General features: G+C 37.5%; 1 protein-coding gene across 15 annotated transcripts in view; it reads right to left on the bottom strand.

The window, feature by feature from the left end:
* FHOD3 (formin homology 2 domain containing 3) overlaps positions 1 to 22,495 on the bottom strand; it is a 370,010-nt gene that overhangs the window by 117,123 nt on the left and 230,392 nt on the right. For all 15 annotated transcript variants that reach the window (XM_040695607.2, XM_015282358.4, XM_040695604.2 and 12 more), the window contains exon 7: positions 6,177 to 6,288. In XM_040695607.2, the coding sequence (XP_040551541.1) occupies positions 6,177 to 6,288 (112 nt within the window). The remainder of the gene's footprint in view (positions 1 to 6,176; positions 6,289 to 22,495) is intronic.

Here is a 22,495-nt window from a genome sequence, read left to right as displayed (position 1 = left end):
GTGTGGCAGAGAAAGACAAAAACTCAACTGGTTTTACTAAATTATTGTACCAAGTAAGTCAGGCAGTAAATGCCAAGCAGATTAAAGATAATGTCCTGTGTGGAAAGTACCTTGCAAAACTATTCTACTTTATTTGGCTAAAAGGCAGATAGCAAAATTTACTGAAGAAAGAAACTTAGTTATTTTATCTAGTAAATAATGAAAGATCACAAACAAATTCTTTTGTTTGGAGTGAAGTTAAAGGTTAGGAGGAGAAATCAGAAAACTAGCTCTAACTCAGAGATGCTCTATTAGCTACTCAAGCAGAACTGCAACAGAGAGAAATGCAGAGTATTCTAACAGATCGCATCCCCCCCAAATTATAATGACAATAGCTTTAGTACAATCAGGCAGTAAAAAGGAGTTGTTTCATCCCAACGACCTGTTGCTGATTGATCAGTGACCTAGAGGTTAAATCAGTGCACTGCTCTCACAGCAATCATAGCCAACGCTTATTTTTGCTGGTATTGTACATACATAGATATGTCCTCCTGCACAGACATCAAATCTCTAACCAAGCATCTCCATTTCCAAAGCAATGGCAGAGCACTGTGTAAAAAACTGTCTGTTAATGAACACACAGATAACAATATTTTTCCTCTTTTCTTCTTCCTTCTCTTCTGAGACATTCTCTGATCTTCACTACTGAATAACAAAGCAAAGCTTCTTTATCTAAAGCAAAATCAGAGGTGGAATTCACTCTCATCTCTCAGAAAGTATTTATATGCATTACTGTATTAATTCCCATATACTGCTGTAATGAGAATATACTAGACATCTCTTTACCAGATTCTCTATACTACCAGACATTTTGTGCTGTACATGTTCAAAAGACATGTGGAACAAATTCACTCGGCTCACAAATGATATATGATCAGCAGGAATGATATCCTTACTACAAAAATGTCTTCCTGTGGTTTCTAGTGAAAAATAAAAATAGAAGAAAATAAGAAAGAGAAACAAAATGGGAATACTATCCAAGTCTGATCTATAACAAAGTTATTTGGACAAAAGTCAGTTGCCAACAATATGAAAAATTAATTACTTAATCCACACTGAATTATTCAGTGAGAGTTCTTCCAGGGAAGGCAGACAAATTGTTGTTTTGCAGACAAATTTTATTCATAGTAAAACAAATCCTATTCTGTTTTCTAAAGACAGTATCCTGACATTTGAGCTGTTTGCCTGTATGTATGTATACCTCTCCATTATCGTAAAAGAGTACTTGCCTTGCTGCTTCCAGGCAAGGATGACAAGGTTTTTTTCTACCTATGCTGTTTCTGACCATGACAAGAAAAAATTTACTAGTAAGGACACCCAGTAACAGTTCATCCATCTTTTGAATTCTTTAATTATAATGCTGTTACTAACCTTAACTTCTTGCCTTAAATTTGAAATCCTTTTGAACTGAAATTCAATTTATTTCTCAGCTGATATCAACAACAGGTTGTACAACGACTGACAGAGCTACTCCAATTTATACCAGATTATACATAAGGTTGTCCATCAATATGGGGATGAAGCATCAATATGGGGATTCTGGTCTGAAAGCTTCACCACGAACTTACTGCACCACTATACTTGGGTTAATATTCCTTGCTTCTTACACTAATCAGAGTCCATAGTTTCCAACCTATGATCCTGATAACATGAGACATGTGCAGATCTACAGCAAGCATCTTCTTTCATCCACTCACATGCCCTGAAGTTTGGATTTCTAAATATGTAGTTCCTGGAGAGTCACCACTTAAAGATGAGACTGTGGCCTGGAGTACACATGAAAAATATTAACTTCCAAGACAGTGTACTTTTTTTGTGATAAGACGGTTCACTGAAAAAAATCTGTTCACCTTCAAAGAAAGGCTTTGTAAAAAACACCTTGGAAAACCATGCACTAAAAAACGGATGATTTTTCTAAGGTCATGGGTTGCTGAAGTAAGACAATGAGGCTCATACAAGATGTATGGAAAACGAGTATCTTCTCTTTTTCTCTAGAAGGATATTTGTATTGTATAGAATGATTATTATAGTGTATATTATATATAATATATATTACATAATGTATATTATACCATAATATAGTATATTGTGTACTATGATTATTATTAGATGTACAATATATATATGATTGTAGATAGGAACCTTTGAGGAAATTAGTACAGGGCTAAGAACTACAACTTGACATTTTCTGTGTAATGATCAGAATGTAACAAATCATGGAAAACCCTTGGTGAACACTCTAATGTTGTCTACTCCTGATAATGTTCTTCTGCTCTTCCACTTGCTTGGAGATGACATCCATAATGAACTGTTCCACCACCTTTCCAGGGACAGAGGTGAAGCTGACTGGCCTGTAGTTTCCCAGCTCCTCCTTCCTGCTCTTCTTGAAGATTGGAGTGACATGGCTCTTCTCCAGTCATAGAATCATAGAATTGCTCTTGTTGGAAAAGACCTTAAAGATCATTGAGTCCAACCACAACCTAACCATAGTACCCTAACTCTAACAGCCCTCTGCTAAATCATGTCCCTGAGCACCACATCCAAACAGTTTTTAAACACATCCAGGGATGGTGACTCAACCACCTCCCTGGGGAGCCTATTCCAGTGCTTAAGCATTTCTCCCATTCTCCATGACCTTTCAAAGGTGATAGAGAGTAGCTTGGCAATCACTTCTGCCAGCTCTCTCAGCACTTGTGGGTGCATCTTGTCAGGGCCCATGTTTTTGTGTGTGTTGAATTGGCCTAGATGTTCTCCGATCCGATCCTTGATCGAGGGGAAGTCTTCCTTTCCCCAGACACACTCTCTTATCTCCAGGGTCTGTGATTCTGAAGGGGTCATATGAGCAGTAAATACCAAAACAAAGAAGGCATTCAGTTAACTCTGCCTTCTCGGTGTCCTCCTTTACCAGGGAACCCACCTCATTCAGCAGTGGGCCCATGTTTTCCTCAGTCTTCCTTTTACTACTGAAATACTTAAAAATACATAATTGCAGTAAAAAAAAATAATAAAAAAAAAGCACATAATATTTACATGTTATTCAGTTTATTTTTAAAAATAGAAATAGAATTTTTGCATGCCAATTGTAAAAAAACTGCTTATTTTACAGCCTTTTACTTTACCACTTGATATTGGTGGTAGGTGGACAGTTTCATTAGATAATTTTAGAGGTCTTTTCCAGTCTTAACGATTCTGTGATTCTATGATTTGATGTTGATGTTAAAGCATGATGGTGTAGCATCAAGCTCTTCTTATGACAGCAGACTGTGACGTTCACATAAGGTTACAACTTCCAGGCAGGACTTGTGGTGTAACTGACAGAAGAGATGAAACAGGCTCACTAAAGTAAAACAGTAGAGCTTGAATTTTGCATGTGTTCTCCTGCCTTCTACCGGGTAAAACAAAAATTGCTTGACCATGTTTTGCAAGTTTTTCACTGGTATCAGCTATTATTGTGGCTACTCTGTCAGGAAGACTGTAGCCTCAACCATGATGCTACCTACCACAGCATTCTGAGCATTCAGAAATGGTCCATCAGCACATGGATTACAGTGGGGTTGCAATAATTAGCATATATTAAATGAATAAAGTATATTGAACAAAGCTGCCCATTGTTTTAAGTCTCAGTCCTTTCTCAGTTTCACCTTGAAATGTTTGTTCATTTGAGTTGCCAAAACAAACAAACAAACAAAAAAACCCTGTCATTCATGCCTTTCATGAAATCCTGTCATCACTACTACACAGGATGCAAACCTAATGTATAAAGCATGGAAAACTTCACATCAGGCAGGAACCATACAGGAGGATTACCAACATACAGACTGACAGTCTAGTTGCCATAGGCTGGAAAGACCTCAACATCTTTTACTGATTTCTATTTAAATATGATGTGAACATGTGGCCTGCTGTCATAGCTATGGGATAGGTATTGGCTATTTGTGTATGAACTGGAAAGAAAAGTAGAGAACTGATAATGCAGGTCATTTATTAATGATTCAACAAGAAGTCAGGTAGCAGAAATGTAATTCACAAACAGAATGCTACAGAATCCAGTTCAGCCCCAGGACTTTAATCTCTGTACAAATGAAAGCTTACGATAAAACAGCTCTAGACAGCAAGCACACTGCAATGCCAGCTCCATTTTCTAGAACCCATACAGCTCTGTCATGCTTAAACTTAAAAGAGATCAAATTCCACTGTGGCAACAAAATGAGAAAAAGTTGAGGGGAGGAATCTAGATGGAAGTATAACAAAAAGCTGTGTCCCATATGATGAGGACCATGCACTTACTCACTAATAATCTGTTTGTACCTGAGAGTAAATCAGGCACTTCCATGGATCTTTGTACTTCAGGTTGCATATGGATGTATTCTTGCATAGAAACCACAGATGGGACCACTTTGAAACAAGGCTGAGTTATTATGGGGTTCTTTATGTTAATCATGTGTGGTACACATGCTGAGGAATTATGTCATATCTCATCACCTTGTATGTACATGAAATACTGGACTTTTTTCAAAGCAGTGGTAAACTTAATTATATATGCCTGCAGGATTTATGACAATGTTTCAAGAAAAGGCACATCACTTTTCTTCCGTTTTACTTCTACTCCATTAAATCAGTTATTAAAGGCACGTACTCTTCAGTTATAAGACACTCATTTATAAATGTAATTTAAAACATAGAACTTCCACAGCTTAAAGTAGAGGGTTATTCCACTGATGACATAAAACAAAGAACTAAATATAGAAGAAGAAAAAAAATCCCTTTTCTAGCTTTCCAACAAAGCCTCTCCTCATACTCCTAATATCAAACATTGAACTATATGCATGACTTCATTCATGTCTTAGGTGAATACCGAACTTTTCCTACTCGGGTATGGAAACATTTGCCTATATTGTTCTACAAATACAGAAGGGAGTACGCAGCACATGGTAGCTTGTTCAGGGTCCTACTTTCTCTTTCCTTAATGAGGTTTACTTGCATGCGAACAGATGGTAATCTGAACACATTGAGTATACTAGGGAGTTTAGAGAGCAGAGGAAATACTACAAATGGCTGTAAAAATAAATAACAGGAGACACAATTACATGAATATTGTAATTACCTTTCTGCTTATGTAATTGTATGGTTTATTAGTTTAATTCAAAACTGAAAGCCAACCCAAAGAGTACACCATTTAAAGCGTTACACTGATTCTGAACTACCCCTGCCTACTCCTCTACCACTGGAAACAATTTGGAGTTTGTTTTTATTCTCTTTTCAAGATACTATATGGTTAAAAGCAAAATCTGGCTACTTTTTCCTATTCTGCCCGCCCCTTTCTCCCCATCCCCCAACTTTTCACTTTTACCATATCAAGTTGCTCAAACAAGTTCAGCATGGAGGCATCATGCACCTCTAAGAGGATGTTGCTCTAAACCTCCATGTGTTTGAGACCACAACAATGGTTCTCCCAACCTCAAAAACTCTCCTTGAGGCAAAGGAATGTTTTGCATCAAGACGGAGTGCCCTGAGAGCTTAGTAATAGCTTTGTGGGAAGAATAAGAAAAAAAAAATTTTGTTCTATTTATTTGTAAGAAATACAGTATGCATATTCAAGTATTTCTCATGAGCCTGAAGGGTAACAGATTTCATAGTATAATATCTGCTCAAGGGCTTTATTTTAATGTAACAACAGATGGTTTTGCTTTTACTATAAAGCCTGTACTATTACTGACCTCGTCTTTGTCTTCAAAGGGATTACACCGATTAGATATCATTTTCTCTTCTAAATCAAACTGCTTCTTCTCAGAAGGAAGTGCAAAGATGGTCTGGCCCAGAGGAGCCTCCAAGGTCAGGATATGCAATGGGATTTACACTGCCTGCGGGTGCAGGGAAGGGGAGGCAATGACTACGGTGTATTGGAAGCAGCATGGTTCTTCAGCTTTTCCCTCCTCACTTTTCCATTGTAATTCATTCCTCAAAACAATCTTAAATTGTATGAATATTCAAAATACACTTCTAATTCAGAAATCAAGTGAATAACACATAAGGCAGGCATCACAACAGCAACTCTGCAATCACTGACATCAATGACAAAATGCCATGTGATCTCAGTGGTGCTGGGTTTTTGCACCCCCCCAGATAAGGCTACTCACCTCTCTTTTCATCAACTGTAGATACTGCTTGGATTAAAAGTGGTGCATTGGATTCAGTGTACTCCACAAATACAAGCAGCAGCTTCAGTGCTGTCTTTACCACAAGGCGGAACTGAAAAAAAGAGCACAACTTGTCATTCAGCAAACCACAGCGTTTCCAGATGTGCTACATGACACTGAGCAAGACACAAGCAGGGCAATCCAGATCTGATAGTAACACAGAGGCAGAAGAGATTAAGCTGTGCCAGGAGTAAAGACATGATAGGTAGCCATTTGGCTGAAAATTTCATTCACTTGGCAGTAGTCTCCCGGGGAAACCCCAGTAGTCAATGGATCCCACAGAAGCTTAACACTGCCACACATAATAAAAGATTGAACATCCCACCTACATGTGCACTTATGGCTATCCCCAACATCCCTGTCCAAAGATTAATGTACATGTAATCTAGTCAACTAAACATAAATATATTGCTGTTTCTCAACACATTTATTTCTGCACGACAGGATGATTTTCTCCTCGTGGATTCTTCTTCTTCTTTTTTTTTTTATATTGTATTTAAAGGATAAATTATTACATAAAACAATATCTGCTACTTATACAACTCAGAAGAAAATGTCTTCAGCCTCAGACTATCCCTCCTTGTCACAGAATGTGTGATTTACTTGAACTGAGCACTCTGAGAGTATGGTTTCAAACTTAATTTGTACATTTCCAGCTAGAAACCAACAGCCAAGCTCTATTGGTTTCTTTACAGATCTCACATTTCCGGAGAGGACTATTACATAATTTTCTAAGTGCTGAGTAAGAATTTTCAGGTATGTGTATGGCATGATCAGGTATGTGAAAAAAAAACACATTGAAGGGAGTGCTCAATGAAAGAAGACATGAAAAAAAAAGAGGACATTTTAATAGACAGGGCTCTGCATACCCAGTTGAGAGCAATATTACCAAGAGAAACAATTCTCAGGCACATCTGTTATATTCTCAGTCTACATTATGGATGTGAAGACAAACTAAAAATGACACATCATCGGTCTCAGAAACACAATTCCCAATCCACTGTGATTGAATTAAGCCACAAAAGAACAGATAACAGTAAGTTTATTGCATTTCTATGCCATATTGCACTGAAACAAATCTAACAGCTTGTGAGAGTTTTAATGATATTATTATACTGTCCTTTGCCACCAACAGATACACACGCAGTTACGTAGAGATTATCCACTCTCCAGAAAATCCCCACTTTTGTCTCACTATGTTAAGCTGATAGGATGCCTGAAACAAAACCAACTGGTAATTAAAATGCCTCACCCACAAGAGAGGGAAAAACAATTATCCTGCATTGCTAACTGTCTCAGGGATGTATGTATAAAGCTTCTATCAGTATTAGGTCATTCCCATTTTCACATTGTTTTTTTCAATTACTCACTAAATAGCTCTCCTAAGAGGCAAGGAATCACTGTTAATTGTTTTAGACTCACAGACAGCAAATGTGTATACGTTAAAACAGACTGCAAGTGCAACAGACTCAAACTCCTGTGTTCATTTTGCTACTCAGAGAGGTGTAGTACAGCTTGATTTAAGTTAATGAGCTAAAATGCAGCTTGCTGCTATAAACACCAAATTTACTGTGAACAAACGACCCAGGTATTTCCTTAGTTTCTCAGGTTTCTCATGCAAAATTGAGCTTAATGAACTGCAGATACTGCTAGCAATATAAAATCTTCTGTTGTTGAATTTAGGTTGCTTCAGTCCCAATGAATCATTGCATCAGATATTTCCACAGCTGACAGCCAGGTGACAAACTTTAAAGCCCAGGTCCTTTCAGACTCTTGCTTAGTCTGATTTACAGTTCTGCTGAACTCTTCAGTAATACATAAACTATCCGTATTAAAGGAAACTGAAATCCCCTGATACACAGTGTAATTGTACCTTGTAAACACACTGCTGATACACCAACATATCACTTCCCCAAAGCTGCACAGGACACTTATGCATTTCCCTGGCATACTAATGCCACGGTCTTTCTGCTTTACCACCATGCATTCCCTAACGTTCACGTTCAAGTGCTTACCAGACACTTGTTTTGTAAAAATACTTCCTAACGTAGGAGTTACCAGATTACTGTAAACAATTCTTGCAATAGCATTCTTCCCAGATACGCAGCTGTGTAACAATCTGCACAGGATCCTTCCCCTAGAAAGGAAATCCTAATATTGGATAGTGCTTACAAAGGCCCTTAAAACCTCATGCCTTAGCCAAATGGTTTATATACCAACATTCAATGGCAAGGTTTCATGTGTGTCTATTTCAGAGCAATCAGTGGGACATAGTGAGCTTACATCAATTTTTTGCAAATCTCTTTTTCTTCCAGAAAGTAAGCTTTTGCAATGCTTTTGTTCTAACTCCTGCCTGCTCACCACTGCAGAGGCTGTAACAAGCAGTCAGCCCCCGCCAGTCTCACCAGGCCTCAGGGCAGCCCAGTGCTGCCTACAGATGAGGCCTCATGGCTGCTGGAGTGCAGTCTTCAGGTGTCAGTTTCCTGCTCTTACTAAGCTTGCAGTTGACAGCACAACTAAATAATGCCATCCAGGAGCAGTCCTGGCAAAAAAAAAAAAAACAAAACAGTGATTAGAGAAGCTTTGTTTCACTTGCTGTTTTGCTAGTAGAAGAACATTAAGTTTGCTTACTCAAACTGCAGATTTTCAGGGCTTTTCCAGCTCCTCACAAAACAGTTAGCTCTGGGAAACAGAGGTGGATGTAGGTGAAGGCACACAGTGTGAAAAGGTAGTCCACATGGCCACTGGCTTTGAATAAAACTGTATTTAAAATACACTGTTTCCTGGTCAGTAGACAATGGCATTTGAGAAACCTGTGGACACTTTTAGACTTTCATTTGGCTTTGGACACTAAGGGCAAGTACAAGAGCTGCTCCAAAAGTAATGAATCCTGTTTTATTATGTTGCCCACAACTTGAAAGGTAAATGTTGGTGGTATGGCAGTAGAGACTGAACCTTCTCACCAATATTCCATTATATGTTGTTGCCATGGGACAGATGGCAGCAGAGGGGCAGTCTGACAGAATGGCATCTGACATGGAAGCGCATACAAAATGACGGTGTGTCACTGAATTCCTCCATGTGGAAAAAATGGCACCCAATGGCATTCATTGATGCTTGCTGAATGTTTATGGAGACCAAATGGTGTCTGTTAGTTAGCACAGTGAGGTGGTGGGTGGTGTCCTTCAGCAACGATGTCATCATAGCAGCTGCGAAACAGTGGGTCACCTCCACTGGCTCACATTTTAATGAGCATGGCAAGCAAGCTTTATGTTCATCACTGGCAAAAATGCATAGCTAACAGTGATGGCAATGACAAAAAACAGTATTTTGTAGTTCAGAATCTGCTCTATCAAATAGTATTATTGCGCTCTTTGTAGCTACTGCAGTTTCCATGGAAATAAATTGGAGGTATTACTTTTGGATCAACCTAGTGTACAAAACTAAAATACTACAGTCCTAAATTAAACTGCAAAACATCTAAACTCCAATGTTGAGACTTACTAGCTGCTCATGACCCCACAGCCTTTCTACACATCCTACAACTGGGGCTTTTATATACTAGTTATACAATACTTCTTAATAACAGTAGGCAATCATTGAGCAGCTGCATTGCTCCTTGGAAAACAAAGTCTTTAGCCAATCAAGGTTGGTTGACCAGATCTGACAGTCTGTCATCCTGAGGTGCAACAACAGCCCAGAGCCTTACATGCTCACACTAAAATGAAAACTTATTTATCCAGTATGGCAACAAGCAGTCTCTAGAGATCTGTACCAGGGGTACTTGTTGCCAAATTCCATGTGAAATCGTTGATTTTGTTACATCACATCCAAAGCAATGGATCTGCTCATGACCCTGTGGGCTTGACCTGCCTATAGCAGCAAACGCATGCCACTGCCAACATTTTAAGAGCTGGTGATCACAATGGGAAGTGTTTCAGGGGTTTCACTGAATAATGAGAATGACTATTTCACTACTTTAAAAAATACCAGAGGTATTAAAAAAGTTTCCATTTGTGATTAATTACTGTGACTTTCAAAGTGGGAGATCTTTAAACCTTTCTTCACAAGTGAATTATGAAATATGTTTGCTGCACACATCTTCTCAATAACTTCAGTAGTAAACAACTACACTGTAAATAAAAGAACTGCCAATCTCATCACAGGGAGATTATTTAACAGGAAAAAAAGAACAGCAAATCACTGACATTCTTGCTCTAATTTGTGAAATCATGAGAGTTTATGCCAGCCACTGGTATTATTTTACTTTACATAATGTACCCAGATGGCATGGTAATGGGAGCAATAAAAATAAGTTTCCTATTTCACCTCTAATCATTTGAATTGTTAAAAACTTACTCAAGGTTTTTAAGATGATTTCTGGGACCTATTGGACTCTTGCTTAGTTGCAAAGAGACTTCTGAATACGTTTCAGCAGAACCCTTCTTCTGTTAATATCCACTGGGCAATCACACTTAGTTTGATCAGGACTAAATGTAAGAGCAATAAGGGAGGCAGAGATATACTTTGCTAGCTCAAAACAACCAACCTCCTCCGAAAACTCAAAACACCAACACCCTGGTATGACCACTTTGTGAATGTTGGTTGCTGTGATTAATTCCAAATTTCCACTCTAAATGTCACTGCTTAGTTGAAAAAGAAGACTCATTGAAGCAAGATGGATATCCACTGGCATAGTAAAGTAATATTTCAACCATTCTGGAATTAAATCAGGATTTCTGAATTTTATAGGACTGACATATCAAAACTTGTATTAAGAAAGTAAGAAAAGAAAGCCATATCATGTTTTTGTATTGTTTGCAAGCCAATTTAGAGACAGGAAATGATGTGAGCATCTTCTGGCTAAAGATAAAATGTAGCCATCATTGTAAAGGAAAGAAGAAAAATTATAAACATTTTTCCTCTGTCTTGCTTTATGTTATACAGTGGAGTTTGGCAGTCCCTTTCCTTTTTATCTCTCTGCATTTAGACAATTAGATATGTGTTACAGGCCCAGCCAAACATACTATGCAGCAGACTGCAAAATTAATGTCCCATGGAAGGGTTTGTCCCAGCCATAAATCACTGGTTAAAAAAAAATAAAAAATATTAGAATTGTTAATATCAGATTTAAAAATTTAGGTATATTTTTGAAAAGGAAGAAATTTAAAACACAATTGATTAAACTCAGTATTTCACTGAGGATTTTGCAGTTGCTTTGGATTTACACCATTCAAATTTAAAGGAGAAATAGGCATCCAATTCTTCACTAATTATTTACTATGGCAAAATGACCTGAGGCCTAGTCCCAACATGGACTCTGTCTAGTCGGCAATGCACTCATCATGTCGAAAGATACAAGAAGGCAGAAGTGACAATGAAGTAACATGCAGGGTAAGAAGTGCCAAACCAGTTGGTGAGAGGTGCGTAGAAAGTTGAAAATCCTTCTTGCTTGTGAGATGTGAAGATTCACAGTACTGTGTAACAGCCTGCAAGGGTCCCAATTGCATCTGCAGTTCTGCTCAGTTTCATGTTTCACAGCAGGACAAAACTACAATCTATTCAGAAGAGGAGGAAAGACCTTTCTGGATGGGAAACAAGTTGCTGGTCCTAGACCCAAGTATAAAGGATCTCATTCTTACTCAGATGACCTAAGGCTTGGACTAAACTCTGAAGTTCTCATTCATGTATACCCCAGGTTGTACTCCAAGTTGATTGGGATTCTAGCCAGAATCAGGCTGTGAGATGCTTGGGAAAATCTCCCTTGGCATTTGGTGCAAGATTACCAAATGGAGGCCAAAAGAGAACATGTTTTAGGTTGACACCTTTGGACAGCTTCATTTAGAACCTCTTTGGAGCAAGTAAATGCATATGCAAAGAAGATGAAGGCAATATGCAATTTATATTCCCTATCTTTTATTTTTGAAAAATTCTCTTCATACTATTTTAAAATACTATTATTGTTTTTAAGTGTAAAGGTCTAGTTTTGAATACTTGTGTGCAAATGCACCCATCTGTCTCTTTAACAGAATGAAGCAGGGAAGAGAGATGGCTGCAGTAAGAAGGTCCCGTAACCTTAGCTCATGTTTCAACTCAACGTCATTATACCTACTGATGATACCTCTCAGAGTATTCCATGACAAAAAATGTCAATCTAGAAGTAGACAACTACAATACAGCTAGAAAACACCACACATTTTTCCATTCTCTGACCTTTGGTAGAGAAGACTGAGAAATTTAATTTAGACTAAGATACGAGTGTTTTCTTTAGATAACAGTGTGCTCTAAAAGTGCAAGAGGGAGTTCTCCAAGAGGTCCTGGAAGAAGGGATCATATTAACATAGACCATTCTACTATATGCAGAACACTCTAGTGTTGAAAAAGTACAAAAGGCAAAGAAAAAATTTTGGTTTGACACATCTCAAGCTCCTTTTGCAGGCAACTGAAGCAAGAAGTTCTACCAGATGTGCAATTAGCCAATAGTAACATCTGCATCACTACAGTCTGAACTTCTTTTGTGTAAGCTACAGTAACTCTTACCACTGTAATGGCAACAGGAGAGTTTCTTAGGATACTGCTGTGGCACAATTGCTTTGCTGTAATCCCTCAGTAATTTCAAAATTGAAACTACTTCCCAAGCACGGTTCAACTTCGATGCTGTAAAAGGAACAGTCTTAGAAGCAAATTCTAACATCAAATGGTATTGCTCTAGCACATTTCCCATTCTTGATATTACAACAGAAGATTTGAAGTAGTAGTGTAGAGGTAGGGTAGTAGAAGGCTTCCCTCTAATGACCTGTAGGGCAATCTTGTCTTGCTAATGCTCTGGAATAAGTTGTCTGTAGTTTGTGGCAGTTTCCCATACTCTACCAGATAATTTGGTTGCTTAGTTTCCCTGGAAGTCAAAAGTGCATCTGGAATACTTTTGCCCTTACTCTGAGACAAACATAAACTCTTGAAATCCTCTGCACAGATGAAGAATAAGAATGACAACTGCAAAATGAAGGCTATGGGGGCACAAGGAATTGGGAAGAGACAAAATTAGGCCAGCTGACCAAAACTGGCCAAAGGGACATTTCATACGGCATGACATAATGCAAACAAAATTTGGAAACAGTGGGGAGTTGGTCGTGTGGGCTGCCACTGCTTGGGGACTGGCTGAGCATCAGTTGTATATTAATATGATGCAAGATATTGCTTTGAGATTCTGGGATTTTTTCTCCAACTTTCTCCAAATCTTGCCTAAATAAGGCAGATTTACCACTGCCAAGTGCTTTGCAGGCTCAGGACAGAAGGTACAGACAGTGCAGAAATCTGATTATCAGTTTAGGTTAGATTCTATGAACTAGAAATGATTTGCTGTTTGACCAGCTGGTCAAGACACTGTTCCTTACTTATTCCAACTAAAATGGGGATAATATTAATTCTGAAGATAAATAGGGCTAACATTACTTCTCTTCCCGTTAGCACTCTCAGTTCTATCAAGATGAAAAATCCTATTACTGTAAATGACAGATGCTCAAAAAATATCAATTAAACAATCTTTTAATTCAGAATGTTCCTTTTAGTTTTTCTCTCTGTAGACCATGTAATGGTAGGGATGGCAGAGAAATGCATGCATTTACTATTCTTAAAACGAAATTTCTGAGAACTTTTTAAATGTACCGGATAATGACTATAAGGTCTGTGAACTGTTACATATGTGGCATGCATCTGCCATTTATCTGTGGTGAGATTTCTGACATGAAGAGAAAGAAGGCCATTAAAAAGAAATTCATCTGGCTTACCAACAAAACATTGAGATGAGCAAGTAGTGATTAGTGACTGGTCAACAGAAAAAAAAAAAAAGAAAAAAAAAGAAAAAAAAAAAGATTCATGCCTGGAAATGATTATTTACATCATCAATCATGGTCCAGAAGCAGAATGGGGAAAAATGAAAAAAGTCTGTACACAGAAGCAAGCAATTCATACAACAAATCAAAACATTATTATAGGCCAACATGGCCTTCAGATGAATACATGAAATTCTGACGGGAGCTTTAAAAGAATATTTTCGGGGTGAAAGTTGGCCCTATATTAAGCCATTTGTACTGAACAAATGAAATAACTATTTTTCATACAGCAATTGCCACATCATCTTATACATGTTGATTTTAAAAAAGCTAAGCATTTTAGAACCTGGAATGAGACAGGAAATGCTAACAGGGTTTTTGGGTGTTTCTCCCTCTTGTCTTTTGGAATGATGATCTTCTAAGTAAGACGGGGAAGTGAATTTCTCATCCCATGAAACAATCAGAAATCATGCTTTTCTGAGATCACATACAATTTTGCAAGAAAAGCACACAAAGTGAGAGAAGTGTCTCAAAATTACATACAGTTATTCAGCTAGAAAGGAGAAGAGGACAGAACCTGGTGATTATAGGTCACTACAGGATCAAACTCTACTGTCAGGTGACTCTTGAGATGGTATTATCACACTTTTGTGTCAAAGGCCCAAACCATAGAGCCATTAGGTGTTCCCTGATTTTGAATGTCTTTCTCTTTCGACCTTTCAGAAATTTCTGAACCACACGGGTTTGGTTTCTATTATATTTTTAGCTTTTTCTATTGCAAAACAGAAAACAAAATTATTTCATGGGAAATTTGCCATTACCCTGTTTTCAGAACAGGAATTGAAGATTTAAATAGAATAAAGATTAACAATGGAATTCTTTTTTCTCATTTGAAAGTGTGAAGCTTCAAATTGCTTGTGTTTTTATTAACCCTTCCCAAATGCTGGTGTGTTCGAGAACTCCAGGCAAATGAACGTCATCAGTACACCTAGACTTGCCCTTTCAGTAAAGACTGTGATTATATTATCTTAAATAAGGTACAGAACACTACCTACATTCAGAGAAGCTACAGTAACATGAGAAGCAGATCTTGTTAAAACTCATGCTAGCATGAAATGTGTTACCATTTGATAAGGAATACGCATTTTTCTTCTGTTTTTTTTTTTTTTTTCTACAAACATGTACCTCAAATAGTTAATATATACAGCACAGGTTTTCTAGCATTTCTATGTTAGAGATTATAGAATAAGACTGTCCAGTGAAATCTATTCCTTTCATTTGATAATGTAACCTCTGCTGGTTACATATGAAACTAGTCCTACACCAAAACAAACAAACACAAAACAAACAAACACAAAATAAACATAAGAAACCCCAAATGTATCTAAACTATGAAATACCTTATGTCATCCTAATGCAACTTAGCGCTTTGAAACATACTGACAAGTCAGTTCTTCAAAGTTACTGCAAGTGCATGATCTACAGGGCAGGTCTGTAGGTCACAAGTAGCTAGAGAGTACATCTCACATTTTAAACAAGAGCAGTGTTTAGGAATCAGTCACGCTGTTCAATAAAATGTACATTTCTGGTGAGTAGAATGAATGAAAAATAATCTTGTCTCTCTTGAACATGACACTGATAATCTGTTCAGCAACAGATAGAACATTGATACTCATGTTTTGATACTAAATAAGAAACAAGATATGAAATCACAAGGAATTAGAACTCCACATAACAGATAAATTTGAAAACTAAAGTATAACCATTGAGTACTGCTGTATTGATTATATGAACTGAATGTGCATCTACATATGAGAAATATGATTATGGCTATTTGGCATCTGTTTTTTTTTTTATTATTTTTATTTTTATTTTCCTTCTTATAATGATAGAAGCGTTGCATGCTGAGCCTTCCCACCATCTCTTTACATTGATGTATGAGGCTAGCCTTGAACTATGCTGTCCTCAACAGATGTGCTTTGGGCTGAACCTCTGGCAACAGGAAAGGTTTGGGAGAATGGCAATTTCAGCAGCTTCTTTTCCTTGGGCAGGGCCAAGTTGATATTTCCTTAGCTGTGTTCCAAAAAAATGAGGGGAGGAAAAGAGTTTTTAGGAGCTTAATAACAGACAGGACTTTCTTTTCATTGCCTTCTCCAAAATCCCCTTCAAAACATATTCTCTTAGCTTCCATTATGCAGCTGACTGCCATTGTGCTTTGTGAAGGCATCTGACATTAATATAAGGTCACTACTCAAGACAAAAGCAAATCAATTTTTAAAAGAAAAGGGACTAAACAAACTGTTACTACTTCAAAATAATAAGATGGTACCAGCATGCTACTTATTTCATGCTTCGCAATTAAGAACCTGAAAGGTATCTATAATTAATCAAGTGAAGCCATAGTTCTATGAAGCAGGCAGTGATTCACCACATTTTATCTCTGTGAAATACTTCAATACTGAGAAATTTTGGAAGGCATGTGAAAGAAGTAAACATTGCTTTTTATTTCATTTTTTAAGCCTCTAAATAAATAGTCAAACTAGTATATTTTCAGAAATATTTTTCATTCCGAATGCTGGCTTTTGACTTAAGATGAAATCAATGCTGTATTATTTTTGTGAGGGATTAGTGAGGAACTATTTAAAGGAAGTAACTTGCTCCACATCAATTATCTGTAGCAAACCACTACCACATCACTTCACCATCCCCTATCATAGCCAGACTTCTGATTTGTACAAATTGGCTTGTAGGTAATGCTAAAGAGAACTTCCTGGTAACACAAGCCTCAGATTTCCACGTTTGACATGGGGAATGTTTACAGAGCAGCATCTCATGTGAAACTGAAGCTTTCCTCCAATGTACAAAGTAGTTCAGGTGGAACTTGAAGGTGACCCTGTCCCTGCCTGTGAAAGTCATCACCATTAAAATGTGTGGCTCTTCTGAGCTATGACCAAAGCCATATGTAACACAGAAATAAGGAAAGTATTAAAGTACTTGCTCTCAGTCTCCTTACAAAATTAAACCGGCACAAACCCACAATAATCATGAAGAACACTCCATTTTCACCTTCACTTCCTTAGACAGCCATGTTGTCTCTTTCATTGTCCATCTGTAGACTAACTCTTCCCTCTAACTATGGCATCTTCCCACTGAATTCAGTCATACTTGCCAGTAACGCTGGGTTACATTCCTAAGTAATTGCAAACTGCATTAGAAAAGACCCCAAGCTGGAGATTCTTTCAGACAAAAGCATGCCATTTTAAAGGGGAGCTAGCTAAAAGATTAGTCTTCATGTATGTTCCCATCAGCCACAGCATGTAAAGCCAATGGCACATAAAGGGCACAGGACACGCAACAGAATTGATAGTATCAAGAGGGTGTGGGATGGGAAGGAAAAGCCGAGGAAGGAGAAGGATAACAATTTGCTTCATTAATTCTACTGCTCACGAAACAGCTTACTAGTTAGCGGCCTTGACGATGTCCTGTTTAAATAATATCAAGGTTGAGTTCAAAGGCTCTAGGGGAAAAAAATATTTGAGTCTCTAAGTACAGTGAAAAACTACTCTGTTATTATTCTGTGGTTTTATGCACGTGAAATTTGTTCTTTCAACAGTTCCATTAAAAAGTATTTATATTAAATACCAAAACTATGGCTGGATTTAAGTAACTTCACCTGAAAACCCCTGTAAGTTTAATGATATGGTTGGCAGTTCTTTACAGACCCTGTACAATCTCACAGACAATATATTTCAATTTAAAAAAAAGACAAAAAGAAAAGCACAAAGGGAAAATAAACTATGTATAAAACGTATGGAAGTGGTTAGAGACAGTGTATTAACAAAGTTTTCAATATTTAATATGTTCTCTATTGCAATATTTTAAGCAAATAATTGTTAACAGTTTAGGCACCTTTTTAGGCACCCTGAAAAGCAAAATACTAGTGGTTTGAACTACTGAAACAATAAAATTGTTGAAAGAATCATCAGACATAAAGCTATGGAACAAAACTACCACAAACCTTACTTGAAAGAATAACTAATAAAGAGAGAGGATATGTACTCCACTTATTACTGGAACACTAAGACCAATAGTGTTTCACTTTACGTATGTACTAAAGACTTTTCTCTGTTCTCAACCTTCTGAGTATTATCAGGCACAAAAAGGAACTCAGAAGCAGAGCTTTGACTGCAAAATCAGACTCATTTATTTACTTTTGCACAACTTTCCAAATAAAGTTAAAGAATAAAGCTGAATTCTGAGGAGCATAGATAAATATCAACAGCAGCCGTATTTTTCCAGCAATCACCACCTATTTGTCACAGCTTTCCCAGGCATAATGCTAAGGTTCACCCCATCTGTTCTGCAGGCTGCATTCCTTATAAACTTAGCTTATTCATATCCGAAAATAAAAGAATTTTACAGTCAGGGCAGTGCTTTTGCTAGTGTTACAATATGTCTACATATTGCAAATATACACGTATTTGATGTATATGCAAATACATGTATTTGCAAATTAAGAAAATTTATCACAATAACTTTTTATTTATTTTTCAGTTTACATCTAACTAGAGCAACAAGACTTTCAAAATATCACGCCTGTACTACAAACTTAATATGAAGTCTTAAAAAACACAAAGATAGTTCATTAAGTAAATTTCCTATCACTTTCAAAAGCAAAATAAGAAATATCATTAGGATCTCTTCAGAAAAAGAAGATGTACTGAGGTTTCCACACAAGGAGATAATGTAATTTCTCTGCCCCAAGCTACGTTCCTTTCACTTTTGCCAGATAAGCCCTCACACCCATTCTCTCAATTGCAACAGCAAATTAAACACATTAACTGAAAAGATGAGTGCTTGGTTTTCAATCAGGCAAAGAAGAAACAGGTACAAAGAGAACAGTCAGAGTCTCCTGTTAGTCATGTAACTCTGGCATAACAGAACAGTCCTACATGCATTAAGATCCAGATGCCCACGGAGATGTCTAAGATGTCCATAAATTACATGATAATTATCTTCAATTCTTGCCAAATACACAGAACTAAAAAATACCAAACAGCAATATAATGAGATGACTGAAATTAAATAGCCTTCTTTTGGGATGAAAAGGGTTGATATTGCCAGGAGTCTGTAGCTACCAAGGTACTGACAGGTTTTCAGTAGCAGCAACCAGGACAGGAGAGCAGATGGCGGAGCTGTGGAACCCAGACTACTATGAACCTGAGAATGAAATACCTTTGATCAAGCTACTGCCTGGGCCAAAGTTTATAGTGACATTATTTAACATGTATTTCAGTTTCATTATTGGCAGAACGAAATGTATTTGTGGTGTAGTATCTGAGAACTATTTAGCATCTGGGACTTGAGTAACTTTTAGCTAAATAATTGCCACAGTCATTCAAAGAGCTGAACCACAGAAGTATGAGCTCATAATCAGCAGTGAATTGACTTGCATCAGAGATCATTTTGGGACTGTTGTTTCCGTTCTTTGGACACAGTAGAGACAGAAAAGCAGGAGAGAAAGACAAAAAAAAAAAAAAAAAAAAGAAAAAAAAATCAATAAAACAAAACCACTCAACTCTTTCCTGAAGTAACCACAACAGATTACTTCCACTTTCTTCTGAAGTCAATAGTGACTGCAGGCAAAATCAGAAGATACAATGATGGCCTAATGAAGGGCAGCAGTTCACAAAGGCAATAAAATAAACTGCTTCCTAACGTGATCCTTTGTATTTCAGAAAGCTAAAGTGAAGTGCTCTGTGGTAGCTGTGTAATGTCTGATGGGAATGGTTCCTGTGTATTTAGCCAAAGGAAATGTAATTGAGATTTGACCCTTTCAACTCAGTAGAGTTTCTGAAAAAGCAAGTTCAGTCAGAGTAATAAGAATCACACAGAACTCTTACTTTTGCTGTTATTTTTTCCTAATTTTTTGAAAAAGTTTCACAGTAGGCTTTCATAGCATTTGACAAGGAATATTTACTTAAGCATCTGAATAGTTTCACAAATGAAGTATGAGAGAAAAACTGTGTGAAGGGCATGAGAGATATAATCACAGTGATCACAGAAGTACCTGAAAAAGTAGTTCTCTCTATTTTCCTAGGTACTGCATAGGCACATTTCCTTTAATAGAAGTAAAATGTTTCACAGTATCTGAAAGTCAGAATATTTTACATGTCCACATATGGATTTAGTTGTATAGTTCTTGGCTCTGAATAATAATAATCATAATAAAAAAGTTTTCCCAATGCTATGTAGTAAATTAAGAGTCTTGATAGCCAGTACCCTGCTGTAACCAGGAAAATAAGATCTCAGAACCTGGAAGGGAATGGATTTCAGTACTAATGCCAGAAATCTCTCTGTACTACCTCTGAATAGTAAAGCAGATCTCCCTTCATGTATAATGCCAGACTCAAAAGGTTTGCAAGATGAAAATCCTGCAACTCCTTTCCATTCTTGAGTCATGTTTATTTAACCTGTATCCGCAACACAATTCATATGAAGATCAGCTCATCCTTGAATATTTCCTTGAAGAACCTAGCTAGTTCTCCGCAAGTGGGCATTTCCATTAGGGAGCATGATGAAAGTTAAAAGGCAATTCAAGGCAACCAGAAGAGAAAAAGTAATCAAGTACTACAAGAAAGGTGATAGGCTCAAATATGCTACAACTGCACAAATAAATACTTCATATTTTGCAGTCCAAAAGTAAGTTCAAGTTCTGGTTCCCTCTATGACACTGCTCTTACAAACAGAGGCTGCCAGCAGCTGCAGCTTAACTACTCTCTTACCACTTTTTCCCCAGCTGCAGTGGGCAGGACCATGCTGTGCTCCCAGTGCTCTTCAAAATCTGTAATCCCAATATTTCTCAGCAGGATGCTGGGCAGCTCTGGCCTTGGTGCTTTGGACTAATACAGACAAGAACATCAATCAATTGCAATACAATAAATAATACCACCATTCCGATTAAGGTTGGTGTTTTAAAAAATACTTGGTACCAAGAATCACAAGTCCTGAGTGAAAACAAAACCTAACTGAAGAACCCTTCCACTGAATATGCACCGAGATTAACTAGCTGCATTAGGCTACAAATACCTGATGAATACATGAGGGAATGACAGAGAACCCTAGCTTGTATAAATGCCCTGAGCTAGACTATAAGGAGGAATTGTAGTTTGAAACTACACTCTAAAGATTTGATCAATTCCATATTCTTTCAGGCTTGTCCTCAGTCTATTCATATACATCTGTACCTAACAATGTCTGCTAGGTGGTGCTGTGGGATGGCTTTTCTAACACAGAGAAAGCACTTTTTTTTTTTTTCCTGCTGTATTCACTGATGTTTTGTTTTTTTTTTCCCCTTCAACATGAGAACAGATGCAGTGTTTTCCACTTCTCACTTCCACAGGGAATGGCTACCTACTGCAAAAGCTTTAGAAGGTAGCCTCCTGGAAGGACAGGTAACTTAAAGGATGCTGTGTTAGGCTTCATCCTCATTCTGGAACTAAGAACTGGCAGGATTCTATCAGTGCTCTAACATTCGTAATATTGTAAGTGATGCAAATTAGGATAGAACTACTGATGTCAAAACATGTGGTCCTAATGACCTGTAGGTAAAGGCAAATCGCTATCCTTATCTGTGTGGTGATGTCTGTCACATCCGTTCCATGTAATATCATATAAGTTTAGCCAAAGATGACAAATAATCCTAACTCATGCTTTTGAGCAAAAGGAAAGAAAAGCAGAACAACCCCCTGAATGAGTAACTGTAGTATTAACTACATTAGGAGATGATGCTTGCATTGTAAAACTTGCATTCAGTTTTTGGGCTTTGTCCCATGACCCAGTTCCTTCAGCTGTTTTCTGAGTACTTGCTATTCCTACACAAAACCCAATATAGTAAATGACAACAGTATCTTCTTTGAAATATACTGTAGTTTCTACTTAGTAAACAGATATTTTCTGTCTTATATATTACTCCGAAATTAGATCTTCCATTGGCAGAAATAGAACTTGGGCATTCACCTTGCGTCTTCTCTGCCAGAAGGCAATGGCAAAAAAATCAGAACGGATATTGTGCAGGGCAGTGATGAATTTTGAAGATATCAGGACTCTACAGAACTTTGGCACCAATCTTGCTATCAGATATTCAGCTTTTACAGATGGTCATCTGAGTAAATCACCAGACAATGCAGATCTGGAAGCAACCTCTCCTTCAGAAGGTCTACCCTGCCTTTTCCCCCAGCAGCCACACTTAAGTCTTAATATAGCAAATTCTATAGCTAACCTGTGCATGAATGAGTAGTGTGACAGACATCCAAGGATGAGAGTCTATACGTGGGGAATGTAGATCATAATGAGGAAGACAATAAAAGAAGTGACCTGAGTGAGTGCTTGCAAACCACTGAGAGTCACATTAAAGTTCCACTACCA

This window comes from Gallus gallus, chromosome 2 (genome assembly GCF_016699485.2).
Source record: "Gallus gallus isolate bGalGal1 chromosome 2, bGalGal1.mat.broiler.GRCg7b, whole genome shotgun sequence".
Classification (NCBI taxonomy): Eukaryota; Metazoa; Chordata; class Aves; order Galliformes; family Phasianidae; genus Gallus; species Gallus gallus.
This window is presented reverse-complemented; position numbering and strand designations above follow the sequence as displayed.